This window comes from Acomys russatus, chromosome 19 (assembly GCF_903995435.1).
Source record: "Acomys russatus chromosome 19, mAcoRus1.1, whole genome shotgun sequence".
NCBI lineage: Eukaryota > Metazoa > Chordata > Mammalia > Rodentia > Muridae > Acomys > Acomys russatus.
In genome coordinates, this window is record NC_067155.1 from 41,948,073 (window position 1) to 41,968,171 (window position 20,099).

At 49.7% G+C, this 20,099-nt stretch overlaps 2 protein-coding genes across 3 annotated transcripts in view; one reads left to right on the top strand and one right to left on the bottom strand.

Moving 5' to 3' along the window:
- Nucleotides 1-2,382, bottom strand: part of Stx1a (syntaxin 1A) — a 26,962-nt gene extending 24,580 nt beyond the window's left edge. Inside the window, exon 1 of one of the 2 annotated variants that reach the window (XR_007832351.1) lies at nucleotides 2,239-2,382. Coding sequence is in view for 1 of the 2 variants with exons in the window: in XM_051161340.1 (XP_051017297.1) it covers nucleotides 2,239-2,268 (30 nt within the window). In the remaining variant the exon portion in view is untranslated. The remainder of the gene's footprint in view (nucleotides 1-2,238) is intronic. The other variant, XM_051161340.1, reaches the window with a different exon arrangement.
- On the top strand, nucleotides 2,267-20,091 carry LOC127203365 (BICD family-like cargo adapter 1). Its single transcript, XM_051162136.1, has 4 exons — nucleotides 2,267-2,471; nucleotides 19,395-19,527; nucleotides 19,734-19,854; nucleotides 19,945-20,091. The coding sequence occupies exons 1-4, from the start codon at nucleotides 2,267-2,269 to the stop codon at nucleotides 20,089-20,091; spliced, it is 606 nt and encodes a 201-aa protein (XP_051018093.1).
- Nucleotides 20,092-20,099: the final 8 nt, after the last annotated feature.

Sequence of the window (20,099 nt, forward strand, 5' to 3'; positions counted from 1 at the left end):
AGTCACAGTCAGAAGACTTAAGAACCTCCCCTCAAGCTCCAACAGCTGAGCTCTGGGTTTTCCTGCTTTTCTTCCCGTATGTATCCCATGCTAGCCAGGTAGGGCTAAGAACGGTGGTGAACTGCAGATCCTTCTGCCTCGACCTCCCAAGTGCTGAGATGATTGACAGGTGTGCCCCACCTCGCCGGGTTCACCCTAGGCAAGTGCTCTACCGTCTGAGCTACATTTCTAGTGCCAATTGTCCCTCTTTGCATCTCACAAACTGGAACCCCAGGACAGGAGAACAAGGAATCTCTAAGACAGCAGCAGCCCCCCAAGACTATTTCACCCCAACCATGGTTGGAGCAGCTAGAGTCTGCCCCTCCCCCACCCCCTATGGACAAGGCCAGCTGGCTGAGAGGACTATCTCCAGGGGCTTTGATGCATGGATGAGGTAGCACACAGGTAGAGTTAGTGTGAAGCCAAATCAGTCATCCCTGTGTGGGGCCCTCCAGGCTAGTGTTGAGGGCATAGTTCTAGGCTCAAGTTTTTTAACCACCCAAGCTGTCTGACCCCGATGGACCATTCCTCCAACAAACAAGCAGGCCACTTTTGCTGTGCCTCAGTTTCACCTTCAGCAGGGTGGCTGAAGGCTGATAAGGCCAAAGGCCGCCCGACGGAAAGGCCTATGTTCCTAGGTACTTGGTTCCCTCACATACCCACAATGCACCGCGTGCCCCCAAGACGGGCACAACCATGTGCACCGCCTGGCTATGCTATGTGGTTTGATTTGGCATCAGTCTGACACAGTGGTGCATGCTGTCATCTCAGCACTCATGAAGCTGAGGCAGGAGGATTGCTTTGAGTTTAAAACTCAACTGGGCTACATAGTTCCAAGCCACTTTGGGCTACAGAGAAAGATTTTTTTTTTTTTAACATATTAAAAAAAAAAAACATAAAACCACAGGAAACTTGAGGGCAGTGACAAGGGGCTGGTTGGGGAAGTGTTTAAAGACTATATATGACATGAGAGACTGTCTGTTTCCTTTGAAAGGGATGAGGCACTGGGCACCCAGCCAGGAATACGGGTCTGAAGGTATGTGAGGGTCGTGGCATGTGGAACAAGAGGAAGGCAAACGGAAGAGCTCAGATACGGCTGGTATTATGGGAGGAGGATCCGGGCATAAATGGGGAAGATACACAGAAATCACAGCCATTAGATCAAAAGACCCAAAACAAAACTTTCAATGACAGGCTGTAAGTGGGGCACGAGAGGAGGGATCTAGGAAGCCACCCAGCTTGGAAGCTTTGGGGGTGGCCTCCGGGTGGGTCTCTCCAGGAGATTGGTCAGCTGGGGTATCAGGTAAGGCAACGTGATAAAGCACCCTTATTCAACCCTCCCACGAGCAAGCTTGATTTCTGTCCCTCTACGATCTGAGGCCAGAGAAAGGACACTCCCCTGTGTGTTAAGACTGGGCGACTTGGGGGCTCACAGCCTCTCTTGACTTAAGATAGAACCTTTCTAATGTCGTCTACTCACCTCCAAACCCCGCCCCTAGAGCCACACCCCAGAGGCCTCCGTCACACAGGTAGGAAAATAGATCCAGGTCGCAGTTAGACCTGCAAATCCGGGAAGGGTCTAGGCAACGGCAGCGTGGCTTTGCCTAGAAGCCCAAAAGGGGGTCCAAGGGTAGATATGGTTGAGTCCTTTAATCCAGAGCAAGCTAGGGATCCCTAAAGCGACCGGGGTGGATCGGGAGCCACAGGTGATGGGAGCCACAGGTGATGGGGCGCCCCAAGAGACGGCTCCAGCAGAAACCACCCCCACCCGGCGGCCTCGTTTCCGCAGCGCGCCCAAGGATGGGGGTTTGGGAGGGGAACACTGGGCAGGGGTGGGGGAGACGAGAGGCTCAGCCTCCAGGGGACAGTGCAAGGACGGCGACAGGCGGGCGGAGAACAGGTCACGATTTTGCATCCCGCCACCGAAAGCCCGTAACAGCCCTCCAATCGCCCCCAAACAGGACCGCCTCGAAAAGTTCCTCAAGACCCCAGGCTCCAGCCATCAGTCCCGATGCTGAAAAGCTCGAGTCCGTGACCCGAAGTGGATCGGAGGGGTGGGACTCCCATGGGGGTTCGGAGGTCCCCCAGGCTTGCAAGGCTCCCCCTCGTCCCCTTGTGGGCGCCCCGGTGGCCTGCGGGAGGGAGCCCAGTAGAGAATTGAGGGGCTCAGAGTGAGCGGCACGCCGGTATCGGACTCACCGTGCGGAGCTCCTGGGTTCGGTCCTTCATGCTCCCGGGAGTGGCAATAGGCGCCGGCTGCAGAAGAGTGAGCCCCGCATGCGCGGATGCCGCCCCGCGGCTGCGCAGCGCCAACCCGCGCCCCGCCCCAGTCCCTGGGACCCCCAAGCCCAACCCCAGAAGGCCACGCCCATCATCCTTCCGCGCCGGGATAGATCCCGCCCAGGGCTCCGCCCACGCGGAGCTCAAAGAGGGTACAAACCCAGCAGTCTGGACCCTGTACCTCCTCCACGCTTCCACTATTGATCCCTACCTCGACGTGGCTCCAACACCCTCGCCCTCCCCTGCCACAAGCCCACCTCTGCTCAGCCCACCCACTATGCCTAATCCATATCCTGACCCTCAGAGCCCTTCCTATTCCCTGGATTTGCTGGAGTGGAATCCTCCCCACTTTGTTGTAAAGACGGTGTCTCACTGTGTAGCCCAGGCTAGCCTTGAACTCCTGCTCCTGCCTCAGCCTCAGAAGTTTACAGGCGTGAACCGTCATGCCAGGTTTGAAAGTCCTTTCTTGAAACGATTGCCTCAAGATCTCCAGCATCCCCACCACTACACCTTCTTCCCCAGATCAAAATCCCCCTTCATCCTGTCCTGAGATGGAAAGATGCTTGCCACCAAGCCCAAAGACCTGAGTTCAGCGGGGCGGTGGTGGTGCACGCCTGTAATCTCATCACTTGGGAAGCCAAGGCTGGCAGATCTCTGAGTTCGAGGCCAGCCTGGTCTACAAAGGGAGTCCAGGACAGCCAAGGCTACACAGAGAAACCCTGTATAAAAAAAAAAACAAAAAACAAAAACAAACAAACAAAAACCTCTCCATAGTGGTCAATCTTAAAACCTTCCCATTTCTCTAGAATCCCGTCTCCAGGCTGCACATTGCCTTCTTATTTCCCCTGCGTTTCTCAGCTCACCTGTTATATTGAGAATGACTGACTTTCTCTTTACACACATTAAATAAATAAAAATGTTTAAGATCCTTTCTTTTTAAAAAGCATGCCTCCACTGGGCATGGTGGCACATGCCTTTAAATCCCAGCACTCAGGAGGCAGAGGCAGACAGATCTCTGTAAATTTGAGGCCAGCCTCATTCTACAAAAGTGAGTCCAGGACCAAGAAGAGACTTGATACCCTATGAGCATATACAGGGGGAGGAGGAGGTCCCCCTCAGTCACAGTCATAAGGGAGGGGAGTAAGGGGAAAATGGGAGGGAAGGAGGGAGGAATGGGAAGATACAAGGGATGGGATAACAATTTAGATGTAATATGAATAAATTAATTAAAAAATATTTTTTTTTAAAGTGACCACCGGGCGTGGTGGCGCATGCCTTTAATCCCAGCACTTGGGAGGCAGAGGCAGGCGGATCGCTGTGAGTTCGAGGCCAGCCTGGTCTACAAAGCGAGTCCAGGACATCCAAGGCTACACAGAGAAACCCTGTCTCGAAAAACCAAAAAAAAAAATAAATAAATAAAAATAAAAAAATAAAAAGTGAGTCCAGGACAGCCAAGGCTAAACAGGGAAACCCTGTCTCAAAACAACAGCAACAACAAAGCATGCCTCCACCCCAGGGTTCAAATGCCAGGCCTGCTGTCTTATTTCCCATGCCGAAGCCCAGCGGAAAGATCTTGCAGTACCTGTGGAGCAAGGTGAATGATGTGCCAGTTGGTAGACTCCTACCTTTTAGTTCCCTACTGGCATCTTGTTACAGAGAAAACACACACACACACACACACATACCACATACACCCCTCCTCATCTGCCAACATCCCCACCCCGACTTCTGTGTAAGTGTTCTCAGGCCTTCTTGACCCCAAGCCAAGCACACCTACGCCTCCTTGGGCATTAAGGTTACTAAGGCAGGGTTCTGGATCCGGTCCAGCAGCCTGCTGCCCGGTGTGTCTGGCCCTGGCGCCTCTCCCAGTCTTTCAGTGCAGGCTAGATGGCTGGCTAGAAGGCAAGCTGGGACAGTGGCTCACTCTTCCCTTCATCCCTAGAAAATCTGACAGGAGATGAATGTGGCCTGGCGTGGGAGACAGCCACATCCTTTTCAGTCGTCTAGACATCAACGTTATGCTATGTTTTATTTTTAATATTTATTACATCATTTACTTGTGTGCACGATAATGCCACAACTGGCAGGAGTTAGTTCTCTGCTTCCGCTGTGTGGGTCGCAGGGATCAAATCCAGGTCATCAGATTTGGCACATGTGCCTTTACTCAGTGGACCATCATAGTGTAGGAGTTTTTTGTTTGGTTGGTTTGGTTTGGCTTTTGGTGTTTCGCGACAGGGTTTCTCTGTGTAGCCTTGGTTGTCCTGGACACTCTGTAGACCAGGTTGACCTCGAACTCACAGTGATCCGCCTGCCTCTGCCTCCCCAGTGCTGGGATCAAAGGCATGCACCGCCACACCCGGCCACCTGTGTGTTTAAATAAAGGGTCTCTTATATCTCAGGTTGGCCTCCAACTTGCTATGTAGCTGAGGGTGGCCTTGAATTTCTGATCTTCTTGCCTCTGCATTGCTAAAATTCCTTCCCCTACTCTAAGGACCCCAAAACAAACCAAGGTATAACGCAATCAAAGCTCACCCTGAGACACCAGGGAATCTATTGGCCTTACTTACAGAGCATAGGTGAGGGATCTCTCACAGGTGGATGGTTGCTCCGCCTCACCCCGTGGTCATTTGAATAAAAAAACGGCCTCCATAGGTCCATAGGCAGTAGCACTATTGGGAGGTGTGGCCTTGTAGGAGTGGGTGTGGCCTACTTGGAGGAAGTGTGTCACTGTGGGGGTGGGCTTTGAGGTCTCCATTGCTCAGGCTCCGCCCAGTGTGGCACACAGTCACCTCTGCTGCCTGTGGATCAAGATGTAGAGCTCTCAGCTCCTCCTCCAGCACCATGTCTGTCTGCAGGCCCCACGCTTCCCACCGTGATGATAATGGACTAAACCTCTGAATCTGTAAGCCAGCCCCAATGTAATGTTTTCCTTTCTAAGAGTTGCCATGCGCATGGTGCCTCTTCACAGCAATAGACACGCTAAGACAGAATTGTACACTACAGGTTGGGAGGGATGCCTGGATGCTCAGGTGAGAGTCCCATGAACCTCCCTGCTCCCTCCTTCTCTGAGGAAAGGTCAACACTCAACAAGCCCGTCTGGGATGATCTTCTATGAGCAGGCCCAGCCCAGCCCACGATGGTAGTGGCTGTTGGGCTCAGAAGACAGTCTTGTATAACACCCCACCCCCCAAGCACTGCGATTACAGACTTGGGCCACCATTTCCCTTTTATGTAGTGCTATGGATGGGACCTAGGGTTTCATGTGTGTTAGGCAAGCACTCTACCAACTGAATTACATGCCCAGCCTTTTTTTTTTTTTTCTTCTTCTTTTTATTTTATTTTTTATCTTTTGCCTTTGTGTTTTGAGATAGTACCTAGCACTGCTCAGGCTAGACTAGAAAACACTATAATTACGTAGTCCAGGCTAGCTTCAGATTTAAGACCCTCCTGCCTCAGGCTCCTGAGTGCTGGGAGTACAGGTACCATACAGTGTGCTACTGCAGTTTGCACATCTCCAAGCTATGTACTCCACAGGGCCCATTGGACTGACAGGGGGAGCTGCCTAGCCCCTGAACTAGTGGGTTTCCTATGTTTAGGGAAAGCCAGCGGAGTGGGTCACAGCCATGTCCTCAGAATTCAGTGTCTGGCTGTGGGGAGAGACCTCAGGAAGATGAGAAGCAGCTGCTTCCAGAAGCACGGCATCTTGGGTATCTTGTCGACATTACTCATGTAAACAGGTTAAATATTAGCATGAAAAAAATGAATGAAGAAATGAAAGTGTGTACTTTAAACTGGTGGGGTTTTTTGTTTTTGTTTTTGTTTTTTTGTTTGTTTTTTGATTGGTGAATGCTTTACTGCAGAGCCATAGAGCCATGACCCTAGCCATTCACTGGGGGATTCTAGGCAGGTGCTCTACCACTGAGCCACACCCCAGCCCTTCACTGGGGGATTCTAGGCAGGTGCTCTACCACTGAGCCACACCCCAGCCCCTCACTGGGGAATTCTAGGCAGGTGCTCTACCACTGAGCCACACCCCAGCCCTTCATTGGGGATTCTAGGCAGGGACTCTGCCACTGAGCCACATCCTAGCCCCTCACTGGGGGATTCTAGGCAGGTGCTCTACCACTGAGCCACACCCCAGGCCCTCACTGGGGGATTCTAGGCAGGTGCTCTACCACTGAGCCACACCCCAGCCCCTCACTGGGGAATTCTAGGCAGGTGCTCTACCACTGAGCCACGCCCCCAGCCCCTCACTGGGGGATTCTAGGCAGGTGTTCTACCACTGAGCCACACCCTAGCCCCTCACTGGGGGACTCTAGGCAGGGACTCTGCCACTGAGCCACATTCTAGCCCCTCACTCGGGGATTCTAGGCAGGTGCTCTACCACTGAACCACACCCTAGCCCCTCACTGGGGGATTCTAGGCAGGTGATCTACCACTGAGCCAAACCCCCAGCCCCTCACTGGGGGATTCTAGGCAGGTGCTCTACCACTGGGCCATGCCCCCTACAGCATCCTAAGGAGCTCTACCATGGAATTGCATTGTGTAACCCTCTTTATGTAATCAAGGCTGACATAGAAGTCACTATGTAGTCCAGTCAGACTGACCTTCAAACGATGTAATCACCCTGTCTCAGCCTCCCAAGGGATGGAGACTATGGCTTGAGAATTACAACTTAGCCCTCGCTTCCCCTTCCACCCCTCCCTGTGTGTGTGTGTGTGTGTGTGTGTGTGTGTGTGTGTGTGTGTGTGTAGATTGGTTTCTCTAAAGGCTTCATATCAACCTATGCTATTGTTCTATTGTTCTCCAGGTATTTATTTTTTGTTTTTGTTGTTTTCTGAGAGAGGATGTGGTGGGTTGAATAGGTCTGGCCCCATAGACTCATGTGTTTAAATGCTTGGCCCATAGGGAGCGGCACTATAGGAGGGGTGGCCTTGTTGGAGGAAGTGTGTCACTGTGGAGGCGGGCTTTCAGGTCTCATATATGCTCAAGCTTGCCCAGTGTGACACATAGTCCTTTCCTGCTGACTGTGGGTCCACACAGAGAACTCTCAGCCACTCCAGCACCATGTCTACCTACACACTGCCATGCTTCCCGCCATGTTGATAACGGACTAAGCCTCTGAACTGTAAGCCAGCCCTAATTAAATATTTTCCCTTATGACAGTTGCTGTGGGCATGGTGTCTCTTCACAGCATAAGCCCTATCTAAGACACAGGGTTTCTCTATGTAGCCCTGGAACTATCTTTGTAGACCAGGCTGGCCTCAAACTCACCTAGATCCGCCTGACTCTGCTTCCCCAGTTCTGGGATTAAAGGTTTTGGCCACCATTCAGGCTTTTGTTTTCTTTTGTTTTGTTCTGGTTGGGTTTTGTTTTTGTTTTATTTATTTATTTTATTGTTTTTGTTTTGTTTTGTTTTGTTTTTTTGTTTGTTTGTTTGTTTTTTGAGACAGGGTTTCTCTGTGTTACCCTTGGCCATCCTGGACTCACTCTGTAGACCAGGCTGGCCTCGAACTCACAGCGATCTGCCTGCCTCTGCCTCCCGAGTGCTGGGATTAAAGATATGCGCCACCACCGCCTGGCCCTTGTTTTTGTTTTTTGAGACAGGGTTTCTCTGTGTTGTCCTGGACTCACTTTGTAGACCATGCTAGTTTCGAACTCACAAAGATCCACCTCTCTCTCTCTCTCTCTCTCTCCTTTCCGAGTGCTGGGATTAAAGGCATGTGCTACCACACCTGCCTCCTCTCCCACTTTTTTTTTTATAGCATTCTCTATTATATAGTTTCTACTTCTATGCCAACTTGCTTTTGTTGTTGTTGTTGTTTTAATTTATTTATTGTTATGTATACAGTGCCAGAAGAGACAGGCCAGAAGAGGGCACCAGATCACATTATGGATAGCTGCGAGCCACCATGTGGTTTCTGGGAATTGAACTGAGGACCTCTGGAAGAGCAGTCAGTGCTCTTAACCTCTGAGCCATCTCTCCAGCCCCTGCTTTTGTTGTTTAAAAAATTTATTTATCTTTTAAATATATTTATTTATTTGGAGAGATGGCTCAGTTGTTAAGAGCACTGGCTGCTCTTTCAGAGGACCTGAGTTCAACTCCCAGTACCCACATGGTGGCTCACAACCATCTGTATTATGATCCAATGCCCTCTTCTGGTGTGCGTATAGACAGCATACTCATATACATGATAAATAAATTAAACGTCTTTTTAAAGATATTTATTTTATGAAGCAAGCAGTGGTGGTGGTGCTCGCCTTTAATCCCAGCACTTGGGAGGCAGAGGGAGGCAAATCTCTCAGTTCAAGACCAACCTGGTTTACAGAGCAAGGTCCAGGACAGGCAGGGCTGCACAGGGAAACCCTGTCTGGGGGCGGGGATGTGTGTATGGTGTTTTGTCTGCAGGTATATATGGGCACCGCATGCATGCCCATAAGAGAGCATCGGATCCCCCGGGACTGGAGTTATAGACAGATCTAAGCTGCCATGTAGTTGCTGGGAGTTGAACCCTGGTGTTCTGCAAGAGCAGCCCGTGCTCTTAGCTGCTGAGCCAACTCTCCAGCCACTTCCTCCCCTTCCCTTCCCCCCCCCCCTGCCCCCCCCCCCCGCCTCTCCCCCACCTGCTTTTAAGATAGAGTCTCTCACTGATCTGGAGCTAAGCAGGTATTAGTGGCTGGCTAGGAATCCTCCTGTGGCCACCTTCCGAGCATCCTTCAGGGAAAGCACCAGCCACCAAGCCTAGTTTTCTCTTGGGAGTTTTGTCGGTCAAACTCAGATCTTCATGCTTGTAAAGCAAGCGTTTCAGTGACTGAACCAACCTCCGGTTCCTTTTGATGTTTATTTTCTTTAAATCAGAGTCTCAGCCAGGAGGCGTGGTGGTACTTGCTTTTTATCCCAGCACTTCAGAGGCAGAGACAGAGGGATCACTGAGTTTGAGGTCAGCCTGGTCTACAGACAGATCGAGTTCCAAGACAGCCAGGGCTACACACAGGAATTGCCTTGAAAATAAAATAAAATAAAATAAAATAAAATAAGTAGCTGGGTGTGTTGGCAAATGCCTTTAATCCCAGCACTTGGGAGGCAGAGGCTGGTGGATCTCTGTGAGTTCGAGGCCAGCCTGGTCTACAAAGTGAGTCCAGGACAACCAAGGCTACACAGGGAAACCCTGTCTCAAAAAACCAACAACAACTGCCAAGAGCCACCCTGTTAAGGGAGCTCGCTAGGCATGTGGGCTGTCTGGGAGGTGATCTGGTGTTTGCAAGGTCTTATACCACGATGTATCCCAAAACTGCTTCCAGGTCTGACATGCTGTCAGGAGCCATTGATTTGGGAAAGTCCAGGAGGCATGAGAGGTCTCTGGAGGTGATCTGGTATTTGCAAGGTCTGTATTGTGATGGACCCCAGAACTGCTTCCAACCTCTGACTACCCTGTCAATTGTGCTTTGCTGCATCTCTCTAAAATCCGGCATTAGAGCGGGCATGGTGGCACACGCCTTTAATCCCAGCACCCAGGGAGGCAGAGGCAGGTGAATCACTGTGAGTCTAAGGCCAGCTTGGTCTACAAAGTGAGTCCAGAACAGCCAGGACTACATTCATGGCCAGCCTGGTCTACAAAGCGAGTCCAGGATAGCCAAGATTCCACAGAGAAACCCTGTCTCGAAAAACCAAAAGTAATTACATCTGGCATTGGTGTGAATTGTTAGCTTATGGGTACTGACCAGCTCTGATTGAGCAAACTTCCCAGAGGATCTTATTGAAGATGTACTTTTTGTTATCCAGATGAATTAATCCCTGTTTATGGAATTCCTGATTTGGCTCAAATAGTTTTAAAAGTTAAAGTTAGTTTATGGCTGCAATAAATACCTTTGTGGACCTCCAGATGCCTCACCAGGATAGCTTACCAGCAGATTTGTGGCTTCAGCTAAGCCTCCACCGCAGATGGCACCACGAATCCTGGTATTTCGCCATAAATATAGCCAAATTTGTTTAAACTCCATGTGAACCTATATGGAATGACGTTACCTGGAGATGTCTGAATTTACTCTATTTCTTAGAATGAAAGACAGACAAAATTATTGTCCTGAGCTCATAACAAACTAAGAAATAGCTGGATAATGTATAGTCAGGTCCGTCCTAACTGATAAGTTGTATACTCTTGTGAGTTTCAGACTCTACTAACCTTAGACCCTGCCAATCTTTGTCATTCTGAACTCACCATGAACTTACATAATGGATACATAGAATAAGAAATGTTTAGCTTTAAAGCATGTAACCTGTTGTATTTTAGAATGCATCTGCTTTTGTGATTAATTGTACTCTTCTGACTATGAGGTAATTCCCTTTTCTCAAAAGTATATATAAGGGCTACAATAAACGTGAGCAGAACAGAGAAAAAAATGAGGGAGAACAGAGGAGAAAATGAGGGAGAACAGAGGAGAAAATGAGAGAGAACAGAGGAGAAAAGATTGAGCAGCTTAACTTCAGTTGAAGTTAAGACACCTGACTTCATCCACCTTTTCTCCTGGTCCTCTTCTCTTGAACGTATGTGTGTGAGTGATTTATTTTCTATCTCTCTCTCTCTCTTACTTCTTATTTCTCTATAGATTAGCAAATAAGTTAGCCGACTCAGGGGCATCAGCCTTCTACGGCTGATAAGCCTAAGCTTACACCAACTTACTGGAGATCTCCGCAAAGAGGCCTATCTACAGATCAAAGAGCCTCCTTTTACGACCCCCATGCAGTTTCTAGCCAGAAGCCACTTTTACAGCCTCAGCCATAGGAAAAAAGGTGGTCAGTTTAAGTTCTCCTCAGCCGCAGTACAGCCAGTCCCTAGAGAAGAAACCTTGGGCTCTTTTTCCCCTTCCTTACTTTTTCTTCTTTCAGTTCTGATTGGTTGCCGGAGCCATCAGCTCTGGTCACCCAAGAGATAAAGTAAACTAGAAGGGCATCCGCGTCCAGCTCCAGAGACTCTATCCTGGACCCTCTCCAGAGCATTAGCTGGGCATTAACAAACAAAAGTAAATATATAAATTTTGGTCCATGTAGCCCAGGGACCTTCTGGTCCTCTGCTTCTACCTGCCCCCCCCCCCCCAAATCCAGGATTGCAAGTGTGTACCACTATACCCTCCTCCAACTTTTTATTTTATTTTATTTTTGACACAGAGCCTCACTATGTAGCCTTGGCTGGTCTAGAACTAGCTATGTAGAGCAGGACAGCCTCGAACTCGTAGAGAACCCCTGCCTCTGCCTCCCAGCACTGGGATTGCAGGTGTGTGATGCCATGCCCATCCTTCCTTCCACTTTAAATTAGAGGTCTCTCCTGAGAAGGCAGATTTTGAGGAACTTTCAGGAGGGAAAGATTAAGCCATTGGGGTGGAGGAAACAGTATATACAACAGCAATGGCTAGGGAGCATCTCTAGCATGTGTGTGGGAACAGTCGGGAGGCAAGACGGCCTGGAGCATTGTGGGTGAGGAAGAGCCCAGAAGAGATGAAGCCAGGGTCCAGGGTGGGGCTGGGCTGGAGAGCTTTAAGTGATGACCCTTGACCTTAGCCTATCACTGGAGTGTGTGGGAGCCGAAGAGTCAAGCATGCTATTCACCAGAAGCTTTGTTTGTTGTTATTATTTTTTGAGACAGGGTTTCTCTGTGTAGCCTTGGTTGTCCTAGACTCCCTTTGTAGAGCAGGCTGGCCTGGAACTCACAGAGATTCACCTGCCTCTGCCTCCCTGAGTGTTGGGATTAAAGGAGTACCCACCATGCCCACCTCCACCATAACTTTAACAGGATTGGTCCAGGCTAAAACAGATTGGCAGGGGCTGAGGGCAGGTGCAAGGACATACATACAATGTGTCCTGAAGCCTGGCGTGGTGGTCCACGCCTCGCCTGTAATCCCAGCACTCCAGGAGGCAGATCGCTGTGAGTTTGGGGCCAGCCTGGTCTACAAAGCAAGTCCAGGGCAGCCAAGGCTACACAGAGGAACCCTGTCTCATAAACAAACAAACAAAGATGTGTCCTGAATGCAGGTGACAGACAACCGTGACCATGGTGAATGAAAGAGCACTATTGTGGGTATCTATTAAAAGTGGGGCAAGCCGGGTGTGGTGGACAGAGCTCAGAGGACAACTTGTAGGAGTCAGTTCTCTCCTTCCACCATGTGGGTCCTGGAGACTGAGCTCAGGGCATCGGGCTTAGCCACAAGCTCCTTTGCCTGCTGAGCCCTCTCTCCAGCTGCTTGGCACTACTTTTCCAAAGATGAAAAAGAGCTATGACATCATAGTAGATAGTGAAAGATGCAGCCTGAGCTACATAGTTAAAGCCTATCTCAAAAACTTTTTGAAGTGGTCCAGGACCTGGACAGATGGCTCAGTGGTTAGCTGAGAGCTCTTGCAGAAGAGCTGGGTTCAGTCTTAGTGCAACACAGGGTTCCTCACAAGCACCTGTAAACTCAAGCTCCAGGGGATCCAATATCTCTGGCTCCCATCAGCACCCACACTGATGTGCACAGACACACATGCACACAATTAAAATGAAATAAAGCCAAGCAGTGGTGGCACACACAGTTAACCCCAGGACTCAGCAGGCCAATCTCTGAGTTCGAGGCTAGCCTGGCCAGACCTGCTGTTCTTTCAGAAGACCTGGGTTTGGTTCTCAGCTCTCTCAAGGGTAGCTCAAAGGATCCGACATTTTATTGAGCTCCATGGCCTCCATGGGCATCAGGCAAAATACCCATATACTTAAAATTAAAAACAAAGCTGCGAAAAAAAAAAAAAAAACCCAAAAAAAAAACAAAGCTGCGTAAAGCCAGGTGGTGGAGGTGCACAGCTTTAATCCCAGCACTTGGGAGGCAGAGGCAGGTGGATCTCAGAGTTCGAGGCCAGCCTGGTCTACAAAGTGAGTCCAGGATAGCCAAGGCTACACAGAGAAACCCTGTCTCCAAAAAACTAAAAATAAATAAATAAATAAAGCTGCGTGCGGCTCACATTTGTAACCCCAACACTCGGGAGGCAAATGCAGGTGAATAGAAACAAGGTTATGGTCAGCTTTGTTTACATGGTAACTTCCAGAACAGCCAAGGCTACTTAGAGCGACAATCTCACAGGGTCAGGAAGACAGGGAGAGAGAGGGGTGGGAGAGAGAGTAGGATTGGACAGGGTAAAGGATAGTTGGACTGAGGTTCGGACTCTTAAATTTGAGCTCTCAATCACAGCTTCATGGGAAAGCTAGCAGACAGGTGTGTCCTGGAATTCAGATAAAGGCCAGGCTAGAAGACATTTACTCCAGGCTAGCCTCTACCTCGTTTCTTTTCCCTTCCCTTCCCTTCCTTCCCCTCCCTCCCTCTCTCCTTCCCTCCCTCCCTCCCTCCCTCTCTATTTTTGTGGTTTCTGAGGCAGGGTTTCTCTGTGTAGCCTTGACTGCCCTGGAACTTGCCCGGTAGACCAGGTTGGCCTCGAACTCAGACCTCTATCTGCCTCTGCCTCTTGAGTGCTGGGGTTAAAGACGTGCGCCACCATGCCCGGCATGGCCTCTACTTCGGTTATTTGCTTCATATGTAACCAAGGCCTTTTCCTTTGGCCTCCACCTCACCAGTGCTGGGATTACAGCCTTGAACTGAGCCGCCACCTAACTGGGTCATGTCCCTTGGTTTTAGAAGTGTCGATAGAGTGGGTAGAAAACATGTGCAGGATCAGATGAGGAGCAGATATTTCACAAAGAAACCTTGGGAACTGCCAAGTGCCCTGAGCAGGGCTGGTTCCATCTCTTACCTAGGGGAGAAGGAGCCGCTCATGCAATTTCTGCTGTTGGGAGCTTCTGCCGCCTTTAGGTCAAGGGTGGTACTACCTCGCTTGTCCAGCTGCAGTCTCTTCCAGCTTTGTCCAGCTGGTGGTGCGGACACCCAGACAGAGACAAGAGGGTAATGGAGCCGGTTGGGCCTGGTGGCACATGCCTTGAACCCCAGCAGAGGCAGGCGGGTCTCAGTAGATTCAAGGCCAGCCTGGTCTACAAAGAGAGTCCAGGAGAGCCAAGGCTACACAGGGAAACCCTGTCTCGAAAAGAAAGAAAGAAAGAAAGAAAGAAAGAAAGAAAGAAAGAAAGAAAAGGCATTAGAGAAGGAAGTCGTCGTGTCCCCCCCCCCCCCCCCGTGTGTGTGTGTGTGTGCCTGTGTGTGTCTGTGTGTGTCTGTGCTTTGTTTTGGCTTTTTTGTTTTTCGAGACAGAGTCTCTCTGGACTTGCTTTGTAGACCAGGATGGCCTCGAACTCACAGTGATCTGCCTGCCTCTGTCTCCCGAGTGCTGGGATTAAAGGCATGCACCACCATGCCCGGCTTTTCTTTAAGATTTATTTATTATTTATACAGAATTCTGCCCACATGTGTGCCTGCACACCAGAAGAGGGCATCAGGTCACATTATAGATGGTTGTGAGCCACCATGTGGTTGCTGGTAATTGAACTCAGGACCTCTGGAAGAGCAGCCAAGTGCTCTTAACCTCTGAGCCATCTCTCCAGCCCCCCCCAATGTGTTGTTTAGCGTTGGGGATAAAATACAGAGCCACACAATGCCCCCTACCACTGAGCCACACCCATGGCCCCTACCACTGAGCCACACCCATGGCCCCTCACTGGGGTAATTATAGGCAGATTGCTGAGCTACATTCCCAAGGTATTGCATAGGGTTTTTTTTGTTTGTTTGTTTTTTGTTTTTTCTGTTTTTGTTTGTTTGTTTGTTTGTTTCTGAGCTAGGGTTTCTCTGTGTAGCCCTGGCTGTCCTAGCCTCACTTTGTAGACCAGAGTGTATAGCGTTTATTTTAGTTCATTTGTGCGTGGGTGCCTTTGGAGCCCAGAGGAGGGCATCGGATCCCCTGGAGCTGGAATCACAAGCAGTTGTGAGCCACCTGACATGGGTGCTGAGAACTGAACCTTGTCCTCGGCAAATGGGCCCTTAGCCGCTGAACTATCTCTGTGCTGGAAAAGAATGGTCTCGATATGGCACAAGGAAATACAAATGAAGAGAAAACAAACCAGAGAAGTGATTTCCTTTCTTTTTAATGTGTATGGCTGTTTTGCCAGAGCACATCAGTTGCGACCTTGATACCCACAGAACTCAGAAGAAGGCAACACCAAAAACATCTCCTACTCTCTCCTTTCCTGATTAAAGACATGAACCACTGTAACACTGAACACACACACTCTCTCTCTCTCTCTCTTAATAGCCCTGTCTCAAAAACATATCCCAGCACTTGGGAGGCAAAGGCAGGAGGATCTGAGTTGGAGGCCAGCCTGGTCTACAGAAAGAGTTAAAGGACAGTCAGAGCTACACAGAGAACTCCTGTCTTGAAAAAAGAAAACAAACAAACAAACAAAACTAACAGGGCCTGGAGAGGGCGGTTGCTGCTCTCATGTGACACCCTAGTTTTGTTCCTAGCACCCGTATTAGCCACTCAAAACCAGTTCCAGGGAATCCAACACCCTCTTCTGGCATTCACAGGGATCTGCACTCATGTGTGTACATATCCCCACACAGATACATAATTAAAAATGGAATAAAATCTAAGAACACACGTCTTCTTTAATCCCAGGGGCACTTGGGAGGCAGAGGCAGGTGGATTGCTGTGAGTTCAAGGCCAGCCTGGTCTACAAAAGCAAGTCCAGGACGTCCAGTCAAGGCTATACAGAGAAACCCTGTCTCAAAAAACCAAAAAAAAAATCTAAGAACAAAGCCAACAAATAAATAAAAGTTGATCTGGCGGCCGGGCAGTAATGGTGTACGCTTTTAACCCCAGCACTCTGGAGGCAGAGGCAGGTGGGTCTCTGTGAGTTCAAGGCTAACCTGATCTACAAATCCAGGACAGCCAGGGCTACACAGAGAAGCCCTCTTTCGAAAAAACAAACAAACAAAAAAGTTGATCTGGCCTTGGTGCCTCACACACTTAATCCCAGCATCCTGAGGCCGGTGGATTTCTGTGAATTCAAGGTCAGTCTGGTCTAAAAATAAATAAAAGGTGACCCAATGGAAAGATTAGGGCATACTAAGGAAGTGAGCAAATTAGTGAGATATAAGGAGAGCCTGGCTTCTCTTTCTTTGTAACTTTTAACTTTATTATTATCGTGTACCTATGCGTGTAGTCATGCCTGAGCCACAAGGTGTGCGTGTGGACATTCAAGAACAGTGCTGTTCCATTTACTTGGCTTATGAAAGTTTATTCAGACCCTTCATTTGCATTTGTCCCTCGTACAGTCACTTTCATAATCAACCCTGCAGATTCCAGGGTCTTTAGGCTTGGCAGGAGGGTACTTACCTACTTAGCCACTTTGCTGGTCCTGTGTTTCTTTCTTTTTGAAGAAAGGAAATAAGAAAGGACAAAGGTAAGGCTTTTCTGAACACCACTGCAAGGTATAAGCAAATGTGCAATCTATGAAGACAGCCACACAGATGTGAAGATGGCTGCTTGCTTGTACAAATGCACCCATCAAAGGGCAATGAGCCCATCTAATAGCCACCTCATCATGATCTCTAAGTACGGTTGTCCTTGGAGATGCTGGTTCAAGAATCTCTACCACTATGCTGGGGGGTGGGGTGGGGTGGGGAGTGGGGGTGCATGGCTTTAATCCCAGGACTCCCAGGCAGAGGCAGACAGATCTCTGAGTTTGAGGCCAGCTTGGTCTACAGAGTGTGTTCCAGGACAGCCAGGGCTATACAGAGAGACCTTGTCTCAAAACTCCCCCTCCAAAGTAAAACAAAAACCAAAAAACCCTACCACCACCTAATCCAAGGATGCTGAGATGTTCAAGCCCATCACATAAAATGTTATTGTAGCTGGGCGTGGTGGCGCACACCTCTAACCCCAGCACTGGGGAGGCAGAGGCAGGGGATCTCTGTGCATTTGAGGCCAGCCTGGTTTACAGAGTGAGTTCTAGGACAGCCAAGGCTATTACACAGAGAAGCCCTGTCTTGAAAAGCAAACACCAACAAAAGAAAAAAAATGTTATTCTATGGGCTGGGGGCGTGGCTCAGTGGTAGAACACCTGCCTAGAATGCCCCAGTGAGGGATTGGAGTGTCTCAGTGGTAATACACCTGCCCAGAACTCCCCTGTTAGTTAATAGAATGTGGTTAGGCAGCAGAACACTTGCCTAGCATGTGCAAGTACCTATGTTCATTCATTAGGGAACAATGAACAAAGAACTAAAAGAAGAAAAAAAAAGAGATTCTCAAAGTCTCTAAAGTATCAAGGGGGTGGGGGCATGGCGCACACCTGCAATCCCAGCACTTGGGAGGCAGAGGCAGGAAGGCGGATCTCTGTGAGTTTGGAGCCAGCCTGGTCTACAAAGCCAGTTCCAGGGCAGCCAGGACCACAGAAAAACCCTGTCTTGAAAACAAAACAAAACAAAAAGTCTCAAAAGAATCTTCCTTCTTCCAACATGGACTAAACATTTTAGTCATCGCAAGGCGGTTGGTGGCACATGTTTTTAATCTCAGCACTCAGAGTGGCAGAGGCAGGAGGATCTCTGATTTTGTGGCCTTCAGGGCTACACAGAGAAACCCTGTCTTGGAAAAAAAGAAGTCTTAGGTGACTGACATTAATGTCATGCTTTGAATCCACATTTGACAGTAACAGCAAACAGCCTCATTTCTAGGATGTTTCTGTTGGAAGTGCAAAAGGATGGCCCAATCAAGAGGAAATGTCAGAGTAACCCAAATGAAAGAGTGGTTCAGATGTCAAGGTCATGAAAACAGCCCAGGCTACACATCATTCTGGGTTGAGACTAGAACTGTGACAGGTAGGTATGATACATGGTACCATATTTTTACTTAATTTCATGTGATTGGTGTTCTGACCGCATGCATGTCTGTGTGAAGATGTTGGGTCTCCTGGAACTGGAGTTACAGATGATAGTTGTGAGCTGCCTTGTGGGTGCTTGGAATCAAACCCAGGTCCTCTGGAAGAGCAGCCAGTGTTCTCAACCCCTGAGACATCTCTCCGGCATCTTATAATAGATTTCTATTTTAAAGGGATGTCTTGAAGACACTACAGAGCGATGTGGAAATTGGTATGAAAAAACTTGTGCCTAGTGGGGTGGCACATGCCTTTAATCCCAGAACCCAGGAGGCAGAGACAGGTCTCTCTCTAAGCTTGAGGCCAGCTTCGTTTACATAGTGAGTTCCAGGACAGCCAAGGGCTACACAGAGAAACCCTGTCTCAAAACAAAGGCCCTCGACTTGGAAATGTAGTTCAGTTAGAGAGCTTGCCTGGCACCGCATGTTTGGGATATAGTAGCAACAGTATAGAGGGAAGGTGGATGTTCAAGGTATTTATTGGTACGGAGCTGGGTGGTGGCGAGTCATGTCTTTAATCTCAGAAAGCAGATGGCTGAGTTCAAGGCCAGCCTGGTCTATGAAGGATAGCCAGGGCTACACAGAGAAGCCCTGTTTGAAAAACCAAAAATAAACCCAACAACAACAAAACCATATTGGTAACGCCGCTTTAACGCCGCCTTCCGATTTTTGTCCTTTCTTTGCTGTTGCAAGACATAGGTGGAGCGCCCCCTGGGGGCGAAGGGAGACAAGACTTGGGGAAAAGGGCTGGAGCCTTCCAAGGTGTAAGAGGGAGGTGTGCTTGCTCCTTGCCCTCATCTTTCCGTCAGTAGGTGGAGTCGGCTAGGGAGTGTCTTGCCTAGAAGGGCAAAGGGCTCTGTCTTCTGCTTGCCTCAACCAACTGAGTCTCCTGTCACCAGGGAGTCACTCTCTAGGACTATTGAAAGGTAAGCGTCCCGAGCCCACTCATTGTTTCCTGGGGACTATGTGGGAACCCTTTTCTCTTTGGGAGTTCCAGACACTGTCCACTCTGCTGAACCAGGTCACTCCTGAATAAGGCCCAAAGTCCTATGGTCTACTTCCCAGCTAGCCAGGCTAAGTTTCTCGTGGGGCTTTACAAGATGAGGGTGGAGCGCCCCCTGGAGGCATAGGGTGGTAAGACAGGAAGGAAATAGCATAAGGTAGGTAGGGGCCAGGGTTAAGGCCAAGGCAGAAGACTGGTGGGGGAGGGGAGGGGTGTTGCCTTCTCATTCATATAAAGCCCAAATCACTGCCTTCTTACCCATCACCCTCCAACAGAACCCAGAATCCCGAGCGGCTGAAGCACTGGGGGACATCAGGCCAGAGCCCTCCCTGGAGCAAGTCCTGCAGGAGCGGGATGAAGCCATTGCTAAGTGAGAGAAACTGCAGGAGAGGGTCGGAGGTGGGTGGGGGAAGAACCTCTCCTCCTAGAGGAGAGGAAGGGGACTCCAGACATCTCTGGAAGATAGGCACTAGAACACACACACACACACACACACACACACACACACACACACACACACACACACACACACCACACACCACCCCATCCCATCCCATCCCCGCCTGCTGCCTGCAGGAAACAAGCTGTGGAAGCTGAGCTGGACTCCTGTAGAGCCAGGTTGCGCACAGTGGAGGCTCAGCTGCTGGAGGTCCTGCAGGAGAAACTGAGGCTGAAGCAGGAGGTGGAGTCCTGGGAGGTAGGGTGGGGCCTCTGGCTCGGGAGGCTCGGAAGGCACCCCTCAGTCCCCTGGGATCGCCTTGAACCTGCTGTCTTCTCCTGGGCCCAGGAGGACATGCAGCAGATGGTTCGAGAACGGGTGCAGAGTCAACTGCAGCGAGAGTCCAGGGCTGCTCCGGGCCCACAAGGGAACGCAAGTGCTGGCAGGAGCTCCTGGATCCAGCTCTCACAGAGCCAGAGGGGACGATGGTGGTAAAAACGGAT